A 19,083-nucleotide genomic window follows, 5' to 3' on the forward strand; every position below is an offset into this window, starting at 1 on the left:
ACAGCACTTGGCACAGAGCATGTGCTTAATTCATGGCAACTATTAGATACACCCCATTATAATACGGGATCTAATTTTTTGAGAGGAAAACACAACACTATTTTGATTTGGATTACCTTTCATAAATAAAACCTCACAGGCTCTCTGAATCTTAATTAAGCAAAGCATATGAACAAGTCTCACATAATAATGTGAGATAATAATAATTTAAAATGGGGAAATGTTTGACCAATACTTTATCATCTAATGTCCAGATTTAACAATTTGTATTGTTAAAAATATTAAAATTTAAAAAATATATTAAAATAAATCAATGAAAGAAACTTTATATGCCGTAGTATATGACTTGGTTCCTGCGTACAAGGATCTAAAATCTAGTTGGAGAGACAACTGGCGAGATAAAGGATCCATAAAAGGTCAACCACAGCAGAACAAGGCAGGCTCTGCTAATGAGACCTAATAATACAACAGTTCCTATTTTTGAGCTTGCTACTTGCCCAGCACTACCTAGGTCCTGTCCACATGTTACCCCACTGATGCAAACCAGTGCCGAATCCTGCCAGCCCTACCTTCAAAACACCCTGCTATCTCCAATTCCTCACCCCAACCCCAGTCATTTCTTACCCGCCCCCACCCTGTCATTGTTCCCGCAGCCTCCTAACTGGTCTCCCTGCTTCTCTTTTTTCATCAGCAAGGACTATCCTGCACCCAGCATCCAGAATCATTCATTTAAACACTCAACTCATCACAATTTCACTCCTGTTCATAACTCTCTGAGACTTCCTATTTCATTGGGAATAAAAAAAAGTTAGTCTTGGGCTTCCCTGGTGGCGCAGTGGTTGAGAGTCCGCCTGCCATTGCAGGGGACACGGGTTCGTGCCCCGGTCCGGGAAGATCCCACATGTCGCAAAGCAACTAAGCCGGTGCGCCACAACTACTGAGCCTGTGGAGCTCTAGAGCCCACGAGCCACAACTACTGAGCCCAGGTGCCTACAGCCTGTGCTTTGAAACAAGAGAAGCCACTGCAATGAGAAGCCCATGCACCACAACGAAGAGTAGTCCCCCGCTCTCTGCAACTAGAGAAAGCCCACGCACAGCAACGAAGAGCCAACGTAGCAAAAAATAAATAAATTAATTAATTAATTTTTAAAAAAAAAGGGCCCACAAAACTTTATTTCTAGGGTCCAGCCCTGACTACTTGTACAACTTTATATCCTATTTACTCTCCAGCACAGTGCTCTCCTCGAAGTTCTTTAAATGGTTGAAGCCTATCTCAGGGTTTTTGCTGCTGTCCTCTCTGTCTAGAATACTACTCTCCCAGACGGTAACCTGGCCTGCTCCATCATTTCCTTTTAAGTCTACACTCAACTGTTTCCCTTTTAAAGAGACCCTCCCCTGACCACACTACATAAAATACTAACCACCAGAGAGTGACAATGAAATATCATACCTCCACCCCATGGAGCACTATGCAGCTGTAAAAAAAAAAATGAGGATGATCTCTATGAACTGATATGGAATGATTTTCCAGACATATGGTTAATTGACAAAAATAAGGTACAAAAGAGTACACAGAGTATGTCACCTGTTGTTTAAAAAAGGGAGTTAGAAATAAACATATGTATCTGTTTATAACTACAAAAAGAAACAAAGATAAAACTGAAACAAATTATATGTTATGGGGGGAGAAGAAGGGGGGGAATAGAATTTCTGAGCATATTTTTTTATGGTATCAGTATCCACAGGGAATTGGTTCCAGGATCCCAGTGGATACCAAAATCTGAGGATGATCAAATCCTTCATGTAAAATGGCATAATATTTGCATATAACCTATGCACATCCTCTCAAATACTTTAAATCATCTCCAGATTACTTATAATACCTAATACAATGTAAATGCTATTTAAATAGTTGTCAGAACGTGGCAAATTCAAGTTTTGCTTTCTAGGACTTTCTGGAATTTTTTTTTTCCTGAATATTTTTAATCTGCAGGTGGTTGAATCTGCAAATATGGAAGGCCAGCTGTATATGGTTTTGATTTGAACCATGTTAATAGTTTACATATTTAAAAATTAAATCAAGGTGGGGGGAACCCTAAAACTGAATAGAAAGAGAAACAAATTAATGCAACTATGTATCACTTTGATAACATAACCACACAGAAGAAAAATTCAAATAACTTGAAAATACAGTGTTCTATACATATTTAATGGGAGATATGAAAGAATAAAAAGAACTGCTAAGAAATCTTGAACTGTATTTAGTAAAGTTTGTGCTTGGGAGTAGTATTGGCATAGCAATTATGGAATTAGTTTGTGTTTAATGTAGATTAGGAAAATATACTAATGCTACTAAGAATAGAATTCTCGCCACGGGGAAGGGAGGTACTAATACGGAAGGGAGGTACTAATACGGAATGGAGAAAAAGGAAGAAATTAATTGTTGGATTAGCTTTTGCGGTAACAAGATAAATGCCTGACTTTGTGAAAACTATTTCCTAGCACTGAAAACTGACAGGGCCTAGAAGCTATTTGGAGCCATAGCTTCTAGGCCCTGTCAGTGGCTCCAAGAGTCTTGAGCACACCTAACACCCAGGTCTTAATTTCTAAATACCATCCCCCACTAAAAGGAAAAAGGAATCTAATGATTCCAAGGCTGAGTCAGGAAAAGAACAAAATGAGTCCAGAACACCCTTCTACACCAGAAAGTAAGGAAGTGCTCAAAACTGAGGGAAACATGGCAAAAGGACACTGAAAGTTGGAAGGGTTCCCACTTGCCAAATGCAGAATCACTGAGCATCAAAATGAAAAATGACAGGAATGCCATCTTAAATAATACACGAGTCCTTACTAGTACTAAAAAAACAAACAAAAAAAAAATTAAAAAGGGAGGTGCAGCGGGCTTCCCTGGTGGCACAGTGGTTGAGAGTCCGCCTGCCAATGCAGGGGATGCGGGCTCGTGCCCCGGTCCGGGAAGATCCCACATGCACATGCCATGGAGAGGCTGGGCCCGTGAGCCATGGCCACTGAGCCTGCGCGTCCGGAGCCTGTGCTCCGCAACGGGAGAGGCCACAACAGTGAGAGGCCCGCGTACCGCGCAAAGAAAAAAAAAAAAAAGGGAGGTGCAGAAGCTCTTTGTTACTGAAGAATGTCAATAAAGTATAAAGAAAATAGGGATAAAATATTGCTATCGACAAACATTTTAGTGGGAAGAATCACCACTGGGTTGTAAAACATTGGGTGAGAGATTGTTGGAAAACAGGATATTCACACAATCTCAAAGTGTTACTTAATGAATCACGTATTACAGACATACCCATTTTATTGTGCTTTGCTTTATTGTGCTTTGTAGATATTGTGTTTTTTACAAATTAAAGTTTTGTGACAACTCTGCACTGTCAGATGGTAGTTAGCATTTTTTAGCAATAAAGTATCTTTTAATTAAGGTATGTACATTTTTTTAGACATAATGCTATGGCACACTTAATAGACTACAGTATAGTATAAACATCACTTTTAAATATACTAGGAAATCAAAAAACTCGTTATGTCTTGCTTTATTGCGATATTTCCAGTGGTTTGGAACTGAGCACGCAAAATCTGTATTCACACGCTTGTATTTTCTCCTCTACAATGGAGAAATCTGGTGGACCTCACCTTAACCAAATCATCAACATTAATGTCTCCAATAATGAGACAAATGGACTGCATCTGCAGCCTGATGAGATGCACACCTGTGAAAATTCCTGCCCAGGAATGTTTACACCAGAATCTAAGCATGTACTTCAACACTGAGGAACGTTTTTATTAAAAAAAAACCACAAACTAGTCCAGACCCCTTCAAAAAGGGCAATATCATAAAGTAGAAAAGAGAAAAAGAAAAAAAGAAGCTGGCAACAGTTTAGATTTTTAGATTTAAGGGGATTAAAAAGGAATGACTACCAAATCTGGTGTGTGATCCAAGATTGGCTTCTGGACCCTATCTGAAAACAGAATTGTATCATGCTGTATTTCCTGACTGTGATAATGGTGCCAGGGCTTAACTGCAGACATATTATTCTTAGAAGACCTATGTTGGAACTTCCCTGGTGGTCTAGTGGGTAAGACTACGTGTTCCCAATGCAGGAGTCCCAGGTTCAATCCCTGGTTGGGGAACTAGATCCTGCACACATGCCGCCACTAAGACCTGGCACAGCCAAAATAAATAAACAAATATTAAAAAAAAAAAAAAGAAAACCTATGTTGAAATATTTAGGGTTAAATTGTCATAAGAACTGCAATTCTCAAATGATTTAACAACAACAAAAAAGTTAACTGGGTGGGTGTGGGTGTATATAGAGAGATGTAACCCAAATGTGATAAAATGTTAATAAGTGGTGATTCAAGAAGAAAGGTGTGTAAGTGTTCACTTTACTATTTTTGCAACTATTCTAAAGATTTTAAATCTTCCAGAATTTTAAAAAATTAAAAGGAACTATTAACCACTTCCATTTCCCTTGCCTCTGCACTAGTAATCTCTATATTAGTAAATGTTCACCACCACCCAACAACTACATATTTACTGCTTTATTTACTTACTGTCTCTCCCCCACTATAATGTAAGCTTCCCAGTGCTGACACATAGTTGATAGTCCATAAGTACATGTGAATGACTGATGCTCACAATCATTTTATTAAGCAGATATTATTATTATCCTTTCTCTCATGTGAGTGGCGCTCTCTTTAAAGGCAAAGGTATGGAGGCACACAGAAGTAAGGTAACTTACAGAAGTTTTAACTGTGAGGAGCGGGGCCAGGTCAGAGGCCAGGCATCTCTCTGGGAGCAGATATTGTTCATCACTGTTAGGCAGCTTCCCCTAGTGAGGTGGGCTTGGCCCCCAAAGGGCTCACTGCAGACCTACACAGTTTCCCTTAGCGCAAAGCCTATTCAGAGAAGGCAATAATATTCATGCTTGCGGAACGAAATGACCTCTGAATAAATAAATGAATTAGGTGGGAGAAACCAGCTAGTTCAGAGAATCTTCCTAGAGGAGGTATGGCTTGATGGGTAAACTGGGTTTTCAGTTGAAGAGAGAGCATAGAGAAGGCAGTAGTGACCAAAGGCGCATTCTGGGACCAGGGAGAGACCTGTACCTCTGGAGGAGTTACCTTATCCCTTCAACCTCTGTATATGCCTCTCCCTCCTGCCCATAGCCACCAGCATATGAAACCCTCACAGCTCTTTGGGGTCTGTGATGGTACCTGCCCTGGTTCCCCACCTCCAATTCCTCTCAACCACAATCATTTCTCTTTACTGCTGCCAGATTATTCTTCTTAAGTGGATGGCTCTGATCCTGTCAGGCCCAGAAAGAGGTCTCCTTTGCCTGAAGAAGAGAATCCCAACTCCCAAAGGGAACATTCAGGGCTCCCCTAGGGAGCCTCAAGCTCCCGTGGGCACTGCAACTCTCCAGTGACACTGATGACTCCCTACTGCCCAAGGTCACCCTCTAAACCCTGCTCCCCTGTCTTTCTTTCCTGGTCTCCTGCTCTTGGAATCTTCTCCCACATCATGGCATGTTCACATACCACCTGTCCTTGGAGGCCAGGTTCAAATACCCTCCCTTCCATGAAGTTTCTGCTTCACAAAAGATATTTGATTTCACAAAAGATGTTGCTGTCTTCCCTCTGCACGCCCACAGCACTTTACTTTTACCTCTCTTACAACATTTACTTCTGTGCCTTACACTGTAGGTTCTTTTGAGTGTATCTCAACCCCCCATTCCGCAGGTTGTAAGCCATGGATGCATGCACCCCAAAGGCACTCAATAAACGCTGAACGTTGGGCTTCCCTGGTGGCGCAGTGGTTGGGAGGGATGCGGGTTCGTACCCCGATCGGGGAAGATCCCACATGCCGCGGAGCGGCTGGGCCCGTGAGCCATGGCCGCTGAGCCTGCGCATCTGGAGCCTGTGCTCCGCAACGGGAGAGGCCACAACAGTGAGAGGCCTGCGTACCGCAAAATAATAAAATAAAATAAACGCTGAACGCAGAGTGGAGAGGGGAGGTTCATCAGGGGTGTGGGCTAAAGGGCCGGTGGCAGGAAATCCCAAGGAAAGAAGTACTAGTTAAGGGCGTTGTTACTATGCTTCAGGGGGTTTGGTTATGACTTAACTAGGGACCTGTGTGGGGAGAGGTTGATATGGGTGGGGAGGTAAAAAAAAATGGAGACAAAGATAACTATTTCATGGCGCTGTCGTGATTTAGCTGAAGAAGCGTGAAAGGGATGAACACAGTCCTAGACACTCACATGTTAGTCCTTTCATGTCCGGAAGGGAGGGGAAAGGGGACCAGCCGACACTCCTTAGGAATTCTGAATTGAGGCCCTAACCTTCTCGCCGCAGGGCAGTTCTGAGCTGCCGCCCTCCGCGCGGGCGCGGGCGGACTTGGCTTTGGCCGCAGCGAGCCCACCCCCAGCGCGGAGGCCGGCGCGCGCGCAGATAGCGCGTTCCTTGGCCAGGGAGGCCCGCCCGAGACAAGCTCCCGGGCTGCGGAAGCAGTGAACAAAGTTCACCTCAAGTTCTGCGCTACGGCGCCTCCGGCTGGAAGCAGTAACTTAGTCACTTGAGTCGCACTGAAAAGGCACCCCTTCCGGAGGAACACGAGCGGGAATTGGGGATCGTGGAGGTTAAGAAGGCTCCCCAGAGGGAGGAAAGAGCGCAGGGGAGGTGAACGAGACGGAGTCGCGTCCCTCTTTTTCCCAAACAGGCTTCAGAGCCTGCGGTCCACGTTTCCTGCTGACCACCCTAGGGAGCCCTGTGGGTGACACGACCAAGTCCCGGGCGCGGGCTGCGTGCCCCACGCCAATCCCACCATCCCACCTTGCAGCGGCCTCGGGCCGCACCCGTCCACCCGGCCCCGGAGCCCTGGGGCCACTGACACCCCGCGCTGCCGGTCCCCGCGGGCTGCCGGGGGAGGTCTCCACTCACCCAACCGGAGCAACAGGCAGACCACTCCGAGGGCCCCCACGGCCCATCCCGGCGCGCTCCCCGCGACCATAGCGGACGGGCCAGCTTCCGCGACAGGGACACAGCCGGGCGTCGCCTCGGCTTGCCGGAGGGAGAGAGAGCCCGCCCCGCGGTGCGCCCCGCCCCCGCGCGTCCAGCCAGGCCCCGGATGACATCTTGGCGCGCGTTTTCTCCACCCTCCCGAGAACGCGGTCTGGGCCCAGGGTCCTTCCTGCCATTCTGCCGCCCCCCGCCCTGCTGTGTGGAGCTCTCCCCCAAAAGCGGCTTGCGTTTTCACAACCAGGTTTATCCTCGGTCCTCCCGCACCTCCCGCACTTTTCCTTGGCATTTGGAACGTGATGGAGGCGCCCCCATAGCCGGGGGTATCGGACCGTCGCTCCCCGAAAACTGCGCCCCACTCGGCTGGAGGTGACAGCAGAACTCTGTGCCGGGACAGGGAGGTTCTGAAGCGCTTTATTCCTTCACCGCTTTCCAGCAGCCGCAGTCGTGCAGCCTCGCTTTTCCTGCCTGTCACTTCGCTACTACGACCCTGGACAAGACAGCTTCCTCGACAAAAGGAAATGGGCAACATTCTAGCCGACTGCTAGACTGTGTGGGGTCCCCTGGTGCGGCCCCAATCCCCCCCAACAAGTGCCTGCTTCTCATCATTCAAGTGCAGCCACCTTCTCGTTAAGACGGACCTCACCCCAACACTCCCTCACTGGAACTGGGATTTCCAGCCTTGGGTTTCTCCTTTCTCCGTTTCCTCTTTGTTTCACTCTTCCTCCATCTCTACTGTGGACTCGCCCTCAGGCTAGGGAGTCAGGGCTGTTCACTCGCCGTTTGGCCTCCCCAAACCTCTCTCCCTCGTGCTGCAGCGGGCGCTTGGAACTCCCCATCTTATTGGCTAGTCCTCTCCCCTGAAATCCATCTGATCCCAGACTCAATTACTACTGTATTCCCAGAACCAGCTACTGGCATCAGCCTCCCGGTCAGCCCCCATTCTTTCAGACAGTGGCACCAGAATGATCCCTGCTCAGCCATTGCAGTTCAGTGAACTCTTCGTTACCATGTGAGCAGGAAACTCCTTCCATGAGCTGGACTCATGAACGAGACTCTCTGATGTCCCAACAAACACCAACATGTTTGCCAGTTGTGAAGTGGTGGAAGTGTGCTTTATTGTTGCTGTCATTACCATCATCCTCAGGTGGGGACCTCCAAACCACTCAAGACACTTGGACTGCCCTGTACGAATTCATAAATTATTTCTTACATTAGCCATGAAATTGTAAGAGGTGTCTATATCCGTGAAATTTCTGGGACTGATGTTCTGTACCATGAGCTTAGACATTCCCTATCATCTGAAGATATCGGGAACATAAGGCAGGTAGAGTGTGTAGCACAAAATGTGAGAAGATCAAGTTTCTCCTCTGCTCTGGGCTGGTAAGAACTCGGGCTAACTTGGAAAGGTAAGATGGGATCAGACCTTTAAACACTGGGGAGCCCCTAAAAGTTTTTGAGCTGGGAAGTGATATAACAGCAAACATCTGTTGAGTCCTTACTATGAGCCAAGCCCTGTGTTAAGTGCATTACCTGCATTAATTTAATCTTACTGCTGTCCTTGTTTTTACAGATTAGGAAACTGGGGCTCTGAGGAGGTAAATGACTTGCCCAAGGACACAGAGTAAGGTGCAGAACTGGGAGTCCAACCCAGGGTAAGTCCAAAGTACCACTCTTACCCTTTCATACAGGATGGGCAGCTATACTGCTGTTTGGACTGGCCAGCAAAAGCTGTCAACCGCCTCAAGAGCAGGGCTGAGGAAAGGACTGCCCAGTCACCTGGGGCTGGGAAGTATTCCCCAGGTCATGGTCTCCAGGTATCAGGTAAGGAATGGTTCAGTAGGTCTTCCTTGATTGGCTGCTTCTCTGGCCAACGAATGGTGCCAGCTCTTTCATCAAGAGAAATGCTGTGCTTCCAGCAAACATTTTTAGAAGCCCTTATATGCCTGGTCTAGCAGACTTCATTAGTCAAAAGTGGCTCAGAAAGGCTGGACCTGCAATGCATTAGGCACATGGCCCAAAAGGCCCTATCCATATACTGAGGACTGGCCACCAAAAGGAGGGCTGGATGTATTTTACATCCTGTGACCAGTGTTGAGAGGTCCAGTTTTATCTGCTTGTCACTGTAAAGAATCATGGACTAGAAGGGAAAAAAGGAGGGCTCGTTCAGTCTGCTTATGTGGCGTGGATGGGCTGCTGCTCTTCCTAGCATGTCACTCTAGTTCTCTGGCTCTAGTTCTTGCCAAGCTTGGAACTGCACCCAAGGAGCTTGGGAATCCTAGAAAGACAGAGCAAAACACTGATTCTAATCCTGCATATGTGAAAATCGTCCTTGCCCCATATGGAAGTGTATATTCACTTCATTTATATAAACCCTGAACGGATTTGCACCAGGGGTGTGTGTGGGGGGTAATCTTTATTCCATAATACTGTTTCCCTTTTTTAAATGCTCCCTGGCAAAAAGAGAGCATTTGGAAAAAAATTAGGCAAAAATAATACATAAGACTTAACATGGAACCATTCTGGGTACCCAAGAGATAAACAGTCACATTTCAACTCCCGACCAAGCCAGCAGGTGCAAGAAGTTGATAAGGATGCAGCGCATGGGGCTGGGGAGCAGAGGAAAGCACATACTAAAGGCTTTGAAAGCCTTGAGTTTTAAAGAGAAGAAGAAAAGGAAGTACCTCCTTTGCTTTTTACCTCCATCTAGTTCCTTTTGCATTCTGTGAATTTTAAAGAATTACAGATGGGTTCTGACTAATCACATGTCGCTGCTATAGCTTTAATCATTCTATCATTCTTCTCAATTTGCAGATGTGGTGAACTCCCCCCAAAACCTCCCAGCATTTGAGTTGTGCAGGGAACAGAGATGGGTGTGTTCTGTGTGCTCACTGCACAGGAATGCACAGCTCCTGCGCTTTCCTCCATCCTGGAAAAGGCTTGCTGAGCATTTCACCGTCAGGACAATACTACAGAGTTTGAAGAAGATGGTGTGGTCTTGCTGCCAAGACCAAGGAGAACGCTCTCCCAGGTTCCTGCTCTCCTGCTCTATCAGTCTCCTCTCACTGCATCCTGTCTCCCCACCTCCACCCCACTCCCACCCAAAAGAAAGCTAGATTCTGAACTGGCCTGTCAGGCCTCCAGGCCTGTGTGTTGAGCGGTGCACGACTCTGGCCTTGATGTGTGTGTATTTATGTATGTGTGATATACATACATTTTCAGCAGCTGAGAGTAAAGTGTCTTGAGAAAGGGGTGGTTTTTATCACTTGTACAAAGGTGCCACTTGCACTGGGGGTGAGGCGTGATAATAGAAGCCGCAATTCACAAACCCTGAGTTTAGCAAGCCAGAGTCAGGGGCAGGACTCCAGGCCCCCAGGGCACAGCTCCGTACTCAGAGTGGCAGGTTAGTGAGGAGAAAGAAGGACAGTGGACACTAGTCAATGTAAACAGCCATATTTTCAACATAATTTACTACAGGTCTCTGAAGTGTATATAAAACATTTTAGTGCAACATCTTACAAATAGTTTTCCTTTAAAAAAACAAACAAAAACAAATCAACAGCTCTCTACATCATGCATGGGTAGTTTGCCTACCCTACCTCTTTTTTTTCTTCTTCAAAAGTTAACGCAGAGAAACCATTGTTTGAAAAGAATATGAAAACTTGCTACAGAAACACCCTGGGGAAAGAGGGTGTGGTCATATCCATGTCCTGGAACGGGCCTAGCACAGTGTCGTTTTTCACTAATGCAACATCGTAGATGTAGATAAGAGAGCAGTCAGCAGTTTTCCTCTGCGTGTCTCTCCTGTAGGCAACTTGCAGTGAGGTTTCCCAGCCACTGGAGGCCACCATTATCACTCATCTGACGCCACATTTCCATAGAAATGGCCAAAGAAAGAAGGTCCTGGGGATTTTCATAGAAAGCTGAAAAGCTCACCCTTTGACAGTATCCCCTGGCCCAATAGAAAACGCACAGAAAAAAAAAAAAGTTATTAAAATACTGGCTTCGGTTTCTTTTTTTCCTTTCAAATCTCCTGCAAGTGCTTCACTTACTTATGTGCAGCACTGGCTTTTCTTTCTTCTGTGAACCAATTTAAACTCAGATCTTCATTATGCGTCCCAGTTCCAGCCAGCCCTCCGGCATCTTTCCTTTCAGACAGAGGGAATGTACATCATCTTCTCGAGTTGACTCTGTCTATGAATTAAGGGCCAGCAATTTCCCACTGAAAGCCCACACCCTGAAATGAAGAAATTGGGCCAAAGACCGCCTGATTTCCTCAACACTGCGCCTGTTGTGTACCTCTACAGCATTGATGCAGCACGAGAAATGGGGATGAGCACGAGGCATCAGTGGGATTCAGGTGGCCGTGCCTACACAGTCTCACAGGAGAGGGCTGGTGTATCTGGGAGGGAGAGAAAGCAGCCTATGTAAGCCCCTCAGAAAATGGTTGGGCAGTTGCCTTGCTTCCCCCTTGGCTATGACACATCAAAGCACCTGCCGAGCACCCAGGCCCCCTGCACACCCGCAGACGCCAATAAGGATCAGCACCCACGTGGCCTGGAATCCTAGAGCCCTCCCCTGGAGTGTGTTCTGTCTCAGAACAGGGTTTCACACTAATCTCTCTGGTTAGACTTAGTTCCAGAATCCCTGGAGGTTTTTTCCAAAGTGGGAAGTCCCTTGGGATTCAAGCTGCAAGTTCATAAGGAAGGGAGATGGAACTTTTGGCCAGCAAAATATGAGAAAGCCAGGGCAGAAAAACATCTTCATGGAGTGGGCAAAAGGAAACACTTGCAACCAATGATGCTCTGGAGCCCGGCATCTTGCCCAGCAAGTGTAAAATAAAAGGTGACACTGGCCTTCGCCAGGCTTTACGGGGCATTCAAATAAAAAGCTGCCATGACAGTGAACAACCAAATCACCTAAAGCCACAAACAAGATCTAAGAAAGGGAAAGATAAAAAATCCACAGACAGGCATGTGATCACTTTCTGCTGAGATGAGGTAATCCATAAAGATTACAAAGGGCTGCGTCTGGGCCTCACCTGGGCAGATATTCTTATGGCAGTGAGATGCAGGTCAAACGGCGAAGAAGAAAGACATCAGTATCTTTGAGAAAAACCTAATTGGAAGGAAGAAGGAAAACCTAGTCTTCATATCTCCAGGGAGGTAGTTATTCCTCCCTGTTCTACAATGGCTGGCTCTGGAAACCCCCTCACCGCTGGCTGACTGTACCGATGTTCACGAACTTTAGCTGTCAGACAGCCCCAGTGCCTCCCGACAGTGTATGTGGGGGCTGTTGGGCCCTCTGCAGGCTCACTGGCCATTTTCCCTTAAGAGTTTGGCAAAGCACCTGAAAATAGAAGCCCACCTGCTCGCAATTATCAGTCAGAGACTGCCCTTGCAGAACAGACCAAGCCAACAACCAGTCTTGTTTCCTTCTTTCACTAATCAGTGACTTTGATCAATCTGAAAGTCAGTAGCTGCTAAAAGCAGCCCTCTGCCCACTTTAACTTGCAAAGCATGTGCTGTTTGGAGCTTCTGACTTGTTCTCCAACAGAGTCTGTGCATTTTTTGGCAAGGTTGGGATGAAGCCTATTGCCTCCCCAAAGGATAGGCTAGGCTGGGCGCTATCTACTCCTAGTGGGGTTATGCAGGATTTATCTTGTACATACAGTTCTTTGAAGCAAAATTCAATGCTTTCATCTTGACTACAAAGTAGTTCCAACAACTCCAGCTGAGGGAAAATATAAGATACAAATTGGGCCCACACTACACATAATTTTCAAGTCTCATTAAGGAAGTAAAAAATGTTTGGGTATATTTTGATCCATGGGTGGCATTTTCAAGTGTGCAAAAATGAAAAAAAGTCTTGGAAGAGATTCCTTAGCGCTATAAAGTTCGTCCTTCCTGCTGCCATCAGTTGTACTTAAGAGTAATTTGTCCACAACATTACGGAATCCAAAAAGCATAAACCAAAGGGGTTGAAAAAGCGTCCCTTACAAAGAATAAGAACCCCTGTAACATCTATATCTGAGAATACTATATAAATCGGTGAGTAGACGTGGCACCGGGAGCTACTCACCACTTTACCGAAAACAGAAACAAGCAACCTAATTCGGCAGGATGGCGCCATCTGCTCGAAAATAGCTAACCAACCAAGACTGCCACCTAGAGGCAGTCTGCCTCTGGCTGAGCGACGACTCGGAACACTTCTCAAGTCCGACCCTGTTCTGTGAGAGCGCCCCAGAGGTCGGGTGCTGTCCGCTATCTGATCGCAGAGCAAGAGGCAGTGGGGAGAGCCTCAGCTCCTCCGTGGCTTATGACCGCCAGGGGTCCCCTTAGTCTATGGCTCCTGGGTGGATACTGAGCACAGGGGGCTCCAGGCAAGTGGGGGAGTAGTTGAGGTGTGGTTCCTTGATCCACAACAGGGGCACCCCATTCTTCCCGTCGGAGTTCTTGCTGGAGTTCCGGCTCTTGAAGCGCACCAGCAGGATGGTGATGATAAGGATGCCAAAGATGGGGAAAGGGTAGAAGAAGACAAAGTAGAAGAGCGCGTCGTTGGAGCAGATGATGGACTGCAGGGTGGAACCTGAAAAGAACCGAGAGGGTGACAGGACAATGAGGGCTGAGAACCTGGACTCTCACTCACTCCTGAAGACCCCACCCAACTGCATGGATGCAACTTGGCAGGACTCCTGCATCCACCCTGTCTTTCCCCTCCTGCCACTACTGGAGGGCAGACTACCCTGGTATTCTTGTTTTCACAACCGCATCTCTTCCAACACAGCTGGAAGTTCAAACAAAGCCATGCCTCCATTTCCCACTATGAGTCAGTTGTATTGCTTGGAAAGCCACACAAGAAAGTGTAATTTATTGATTGTGAACTCAACTGTATCTGAGGTGGTGAAGATGCTGAATCCACTTCAGCCTGAACCTCCTTCCTGGTTGTATTTTACATGTCCCTTTGCACTTAGTTCTGCTGCCAATGTCCTTCTTTGGAACAGAACACATTCTCTACCCACCAGCTTCTGAGAGCAGTTTTACCAGAAATGATGCTCATTTGATTAATGTTATCAGTTAAAAAGTCATTATGGACCACTTACAAATGTCTGTAGTGTATCTGTGGCTGCACAGAACACAGTGTTGGTTATTCCTGGATACAGAGGAGAATGAAACCTCACACCCCTGACCTCATCAAGGACTGCTGCTCTGTGACAGGGCTCTGGGAGGCTGCATTTTCTCTGTAAAATAAGGCTGCTTGATGATCTCTGTGCGCTATGAAGTTTACTAAGTTTGGACAGCCACAGTGGGCAGAAAAAATGTGGTCTAAACACCTTCCCTTGTACTTTTGGTCAGTGGGTTATTCAGCAGATCGTTAGGGGGTCTAAGTATGATTTAGGGTTTTTTGGGGGGTTTTTTGGCTTTCCTTTCTACTGCATAGCTGTTGCTCATTAGTATTATTAAGAAAATTTAACACACACTTACACTTATTAGATTTCCAAGGTCTATGAGATTGGTGATATCAAACACTTTTGACCAACGAAACCTCAATTTCATAAGGTTCTATTTAATAAACAGGAGGTTATCAAAGAAAAGAAAAAGCTGACAAAACTCAAAATGATCTGATAAAATGCTGTGATTGAGAAGAAGTTGAAATTTTTAGCCAATTTTTAATTTCTGTATCATAGGCTAATTCTACTATAACAAACACCATTTTCAGTCTGATAAATTCCACATTTTGACAGAAGGTCAACCAAAAGAGCTCCTCGTTAGAACTAATAATTCAGGTCAGCAAAAATTTCCTCCAGTCTCTGTTCATGAGTCCCTTGGTATTATAAAAACATTGGGTTCTGGATCATTCTGTAGCAACAGCTGCTGGCTAACAGAGCTGCTGCTAAGCTCTTCCTAGATGCTCTGTAACATCACTGTCCTTCTAGGCTGGTCTTCCCAACTAACCATGCAAAATCCACCTAATCCTCCAAGTTACCCTCCAAAATAAAAATGACTCAGGAACTTGAGAAAAAGGGAGAATGGCAGTGAGGTAGTCAGACTTCATTTTATTTTTTCTTCCTCTTCTGTTGCTGATTTGCTAAAAAGAGACTAAGCTGGATATTCTAACAAGTAACAAGGTAACATCTACCAATACACTTGTATAATGAAATCCAACTAAAATTGAATCTGGTGGAGCATCAAGCTTATTATAAAGATCATCACTTCAATTATCACTTTAATTCCTATCTCTATTTTTCCCAAGGGCAATCAAGGGTCAGTTATATGAACTGGTTTGTCAAATCCTAAATGCCCACAACAGGCAAGAAAACTGCTTAGTAGTCCACCATCAAGCTCTGATTTTACCTTCCGGACAGCTGGAATCAACAGTGACATCCTCCCCCTGAAAACTGGAAAAACTCACTTGTGTCCAGAACCCGGATGCCGATGGGGGCCGACTCTTCCTCTGTCAGCCGGTACCATTCCTTCTGAGGGCTGGGCAGCCACTCCTCCACGTGGCAGGAGTAGTTGCCCGTGTCCTGAGGGCTTGCCTGCAGCACTGTGAGCCGGTAGAGTAGCGGGGAGAGCCTCTGGAAGCGAAGCCTGCCCTCCCAGGGGCTGCCCTCTGGGCCAAAGACAGCGTCTGGGCCCACGCTCAGCAGGGCTGTCCGTTCTGTGGGGTCCTCTTCCTCCTCTTCCTCCTCTTCTTCCCCCTCCTCCTCCCCATCTTCCAGGCCAGGGCTGCGCCTTTTCCCTCCAGCTTTAGTCCTCAGGGAGTACCAGGCCACAGCAAAGCGGGAGTCCTGGCTGGAGCGAGACACGATGCTACAGTCCAGCTGGAAAGCTGCCTTCTCGGACACCGTGGCATTGGGGACCACCGTGTCCACCTGCAGGGCGGCATCTGGGGGAGACAAGGCTGTTTTAATTTCTGTTCAAAACAACCTAAATGTCCACCACTAAATATGTTCTAGTAATATACAAGAGGATTCTATGTATCTACTGAAAGGAACAAAGGGGCGTTGTGTGCAGAGAGGTGGAAGGAGATTCAAGAAAAATTGTTAGAGTACAGTACAGTGTGTACTCTATGCATCATCGAGTGGAAGAAAATAGAAAATAAGTTTTATACTGACATAAGAATCTGTTTATATTTGCATGGAATATCTGTGGAAGAATGCACAAGGAGCTGGTAACATGGATGCTTATAGGAATCCAGGGAGGGAGGGACACTTATTTTCACTGTAACCCCTTGTAGTGGTTGAATAGTGTCCCCCCAAATTCATGTCCACCTGGACCCTCCGAATTTCCTTAACTGGAAATAGGGTCTTTGCAGATGTAATTAGTTAAGATGTACTCATATACTGATTTGGGGCAGGCCTGAATATAAGAAGAGGAGAGGACACAGAGAGACACACAGAGAGGAGGACACGGGAAGGCAGAGGCAGAGACTGGAGCAGCCACAAGCCAGGGAACACGGGGCCGTGAGAAGCTGGAAGAGGCAAGGAAGGACCCCTCCCTAGAACCTTCGGGGAGCAGGGCCCTGATGACACCTTGATTTCACACTTCCAGCCTCCAGAACTGAGAGAGAATAGATTTCTGTTGTTTGAAGCTACAATGCTTGTGCTAATCTGTTATGGCAGCCCTTGGAGATGAATTCACCCCATCAGCAGCACTGATCAGCATTCACTTTTGAATTTAAACTGGGTGCATGTAGATTATTGCCTATACCACAGGGAACCAACCCAAGCAGGTAAAAATTCTCCAAGGACTGAAGCTAAACAACAGACAGTAAACCTGAAAGGGCCCCTCACCCTGAGTATGGACCCCCAGGAGGATAACACAGACAGCGTCCTGACAGAGGTGGGAGATGCAGACTAGCCACGGAGAGACACCTGAGCAGGTAAATCACAACCCACAGACATCACCAGACAGCTGTATCTGTTTCTTTCCTTTGCGGGTTTTGGCTCACTGGGGTAGGTTCTAAACAAGTAATTCACTCCCTACCTCCTCAAGGCCTCCCTTTGGCTCTGTTTATGAAATGCTCATGAAAGATGCCAATGTGGCATCAACGAAAGTAGAGAGACCAAATCGGATTCTACTTGGATGACAACCAATTAGGAACATTTCCCAAGTACTGTCCTGGGCTTTCAATGAAGTGGCTGAATCGGCGTGCCAGTGAACACAAAGCTGGTTACCACTGCTTCCCTGGGGCTCTGACAAGCCCCTCCCCAACCCCCTCAGCATATCTGGAACCTTGTGTGCACCACTGGACACAAAAACTTAGGAGCCAGCTATAGGTGGCAGGCACGGTGCATCAGCCCAGCTATCACCGGGGCTGGGGAGAGATGCTGGAGGGTGGAAAGCGGCAGGACAGGAAATCAGTTCACAGGCGACTCAAACTCCCTCACTCATCGCCTTATCCCTCCAGGGAGCAAGGCGGACGTGCCAACAGAGAGAGATGCTGTGCAGTGAGGCAGTGGACCCATCATGGCAAGGTGGTCAGGGACCGTGGGACATTCAGTTCCCCAGAAGGGCCTCTTCCCATCTACTCTCTCTTTGCTGTCTTCTTGTCTAGAGCTCACAATTTTTCGGGGCCCCTTCAAGTGCCTTGTCTCTGTTAATGAATCAAGTTTTTGGTTTCCCGTGTCTGTCCCCTTCTAGAAGAGGCCAAAGTATCTCCCTGGTCAGCCTCTGACACTCTTTCCTTCCTTTTCCATGTGTAAGCTACAAGAAAAAAGTTCGTCCCTGCCCCTCCCCGAGGTCAGGCTGATGCTCCCATGCTGTGACCTTGACCAGTGACTCTGGGCTGTGGGTGAGGAATGAAGTTCTCTCTCTTGCCCAGTGAGCCAAACACAACTACTAATCTACTCAGCTACAATCTCACCCAGGGTAGTCCTTCAGTTTGTATATTTCGTACTATGGTCGCCCCTAAGCAATGCAAGGCGATTCTTAACCCAACTTTTAGAGCTCTTTTATTTCAAGTCTTCTATATGTTCAACTTATATCTCAGAAAAAAAGCTTTGAGATACATCTACATAATGAATGTTATGCAACCAGTAAAAATGGTGGACATGAAATGCTTTCAATGACATGGGGAAAGGCTCACAAAAGAATGCTGAGTGGGGGAAAAAAAATCACATAAAACAATAAGATCCTGACTTCGTTTAGAAAGAAAGAGAGAGAGAGAGAGGGAGAGAGACAGAGGGAATATGAAGATATGTAGGTAGTGAGATTACACATAACTTTTTGGTTTTTTGGCTGTAGAGCATGCGGGATCTCAGTTCCTCGACCAGGGATTGAACCTGTGCCCCCTGCGTTGGAAGCGCGGAGTCTTAACCACTGGACCCCCAGGGAAGTCCCCACAGATAAATTTTCTTTTCAAAACTATATTTTTCTGTTTTCCAAATGCTTTGTTATTAGCATGACCACCTTATATAATCAGGGAAGAAAGGAAGGAAGGAAGGAAGGGAGGGAAGGAGGGAGGGAGGGAGTGAGGAAGGCAGGCTACTCAACTGACTGAACACAAGGCAGCCTCAGGGCTGCAGATTCAGGGGTCACATTGTGAGCACACAGTGTGGCGGGAGGGAAACTTGGGCGACCACCCAGTCTGCTCAGAGTACTGGCTGTGCGACATTTCTCTTCAGGCTTCAGTTCCCTCGACAGTAAAACCCACTACTTGAGGCTGTGGTGAAGACTGAACATAAACAGCCTCACTGTGGCTGGGACGCAGCTGGCTGCCTCCTCCCACGCTGCCTGGGGCCTCAGTGTGCGGATCTCCAAAATGGGTGGGAGGTGTAGGAGGAGAGTGCTCAGCTGCCGTGTTTACCATTTACCTTTGGGAAAAGACACGCAGCAGCTGCTAAGCAAGGGGGACGGGGGAAGAAAGCTCAGGGGAAATATGAGTGACTCAAAGTAGAGGCAATTTCCCCTCCAGCTTAGGCAAGACACGGAGGAGAGAGATAATGTCCCTCTCCTGTAACAAAGGCTGTATGCACTCCCCGAAGTGTGTTCATTGATGTGTGGGGCGGGCACAGCCGTGAAGCTCCAGGATTCCACC

The 19,083-nt window shown here is 46.8% G+C and overlaps 2 protein-coding genes across 11 annotated transcripts in view; both read right to left on the bottom strand.

The window, feature by feature from the left end:
• CD58 (CD58 molecule) overlaps positions 1-7,115 on the bottom strand; it is a 44,229-nt gene extending 37,114 nt beyond the window's left edge. For all 5 annotated transcript variants that reach the window (XM_082616198.1, XM_082616196.1, XM_082616194.1 and 2 more), the window contains exon 1: positions 6,964-7,115. In XM_082616198.1, coding sequence (XP_082472324.1) covers positions 6,964-7,033 — 70 coding nt within the window. In that variant the 5' untranslated portion in view covers positions 7,034-7,115. The remainder of the gene's footprint in view (positions 1-6,963) is intronic.
• Positions 7,116-10,478: 3,363 nt separating this feature from the next.
• Positions 10,479-19,083, bottom strand: part of IGSF3 (immunoglobulin superfamily member 3) — a 99,947-nt gene continuing 91,342 nt past the window's right edge. For 3 of the 6 annotated variants that reach the window (XM_082613148.1, XM_082613147.1, XM_082613146.1), the window contains 3 exons: positions 15,454-15,930; positions 13,405-13,629; positions 10,479-11,231 (listed from right to left, as the gene is read on the bottom strand). In XM_082613148.1, the coding sequence (XP_082469274.1) occupies positions 11,140-11,231; positions 13,405-13,629; positions 15,454-15,930 (794 nt within the window). In that variant the 3' untranslated portion in view covers positions 10,479-11,139. Of the gene's footprint in view, positions 13,630-15,453; positions 15,931-19,083 lie in introns of all 6 variants that reach the window. The other 3 variants (XM_082613151.1, XM_082613150.1, XM_082613149.1) reach the window with 1 other exon arrangement.

Source organism: Mesoplodon mirus, assembly GCF_964341445.2.
Source record: "Mesoplodon mirus genome assembly, chromosome: 3".
Classification (NCBI taxonomy): domain Eukaryota; kingdom Metazoa; phylum Chordata; class Mammalia; order Artiodactyla; family Ziphiidae; genus Mesoplodon; species Mesoplodon mirus.